At 59.7% G+C, this 1,155-nt stretch overlaps 1 protein-coding gene across 1 annotated transcript in view; it reads right to left on the bottom strand.

The window, feature by feature from the left end:
* The window catches only part of MTR (5-methyltetrahydrofolate-homocysteine methyltransferase), a 103,812-nt gene that overhangs the window by 4,577 nt on the left and 98,080 nt on the right, over positions 1 to 1,155 (bottom strand). The window contains exons 28-29 of the mRNA XM_023520822.1: positions 186 to 778; positions 35 to 51 (exon numbers count right to left, since the gene is read on the bottom strand). Of these exons, the coding sequence (XP_023376590.1) occupies positions 35 to 51; positions 186 to 778 (610 nt within the window). The remainder of the gene's footprint in view (positions 1 to 34; positions 52 to 185; positions 779 to 1,155) is intronic.

Genomic DNA, 1,155 nt, shown 5'->3' with positions numbered 1-1,155 from the left:
CCCCCCCCACGACTGGGGTCGCCCCATTCCACACAGAGTAAGATAAAGAATCTACAGAGGGTGCCGACGTGAGAGCGAGGATTCTGAAGCCGAAGTCTGTTTTTCATTTTCCAGGCTCAGGGAAACGTCAGAGCAGGACAGGCAAAGGGAGACAAGAGGACTGACCGTGGAGTCACGGTTCTAGCTGTGCCCGCCCACGACCGCCCAGCGGTCTTTCGCCCTGAGGCGTGTGACAGGACAGTCTGAGGACCCACAACCAGCCCTGGCTGCTCCTCCGGGCCGCCTAGCTCCTGGCACCGCACGTTCCCGCCCCCGGGCTCCGGCCTCAGGGCGCTGCTGCCCCACCTCCGCCAGCCGGTCCCCCAGCGCCTTGACCATGATGCTGCTGTAGTCATCGCACTGCTCCTCGTAGGCCCGGCTCAGCTCCTCCACCCCGAAGCAGGCCACGGCAAACAGGCCCAGGTGGTCGCGGACGCCCGTGTGCAGCGGGGCGACGAAGTCGGCGAGGCAGAGGTACGGGTCTGTGCTGGCCGAGTCCTTCTCCGCCTGCAAATGCACGGGCGGCGGGGGCGCCGTGAGCACGGGTGTGGTACCACACACCCGGACAGCAGCCCGGTCTCCCCAGACACAAACAAGCTTCAAACAGGGACGTGTGTCTGTCTGTCTGTCTGCGCACTGTTCCGTCCTCAGCAGTGGAACAGTGCGCAGTCTCCGAAAATATTTGTAGAACAAACAAATGAAATGAGATTTTAAAAAATATATGTGACATGACACACACAGTGAAGAAACCAGTTAGGTGGCTCATTCATACGCCGACCGAACATTTACTGAATTCCACTGGCACTGTGCTAGGAAGTGGAACCCCAAACATTCATAAAAAAATTATTTTACCCAAAAAGTGTTTTCAATTCAAGATCAACAATAGGCCCTGCAGTTACGTTCAGGAGGGGCCCACGAAATGTCTCAGCCTCTCCTTTTCACTGACAGAGCAGTTCGACAAGCTGCCAGGTCAGCAAGGCAGGGGCCGCGGGCCTCCCACCGGGGTGCTGGCGGCTCGGGAGACAGCGGCGCAGAGCCCTGGGCCGGCCTGAGGCCAGAGCAGGCGCTCGGCAGGATCTGCTCCTTCGCTGGATGCAAGGTGGACTCCCTCCACCA

The sequence above is a fragment of the Pteropus vampyrus genome, unplaced genomic scaffold (genome assembly GCF_000151845.1).
Source record: "Pteropus vampyrus isolate Shadow unplaced genomic scaffold, Pvam_2.0 Scaffold279, whole genome shotgun sequence".
Classification (NCBI taxonomy): domain Eukaryota; kingdom Metazoa; phylum Chordata; class Mammalia; order Chiroptera; family Pteropodidae; genus Pteropus; species Pteropus vampyrus.
This window is presented reverse-complemented; position numbering and strand designations above follow the sequence as displayed.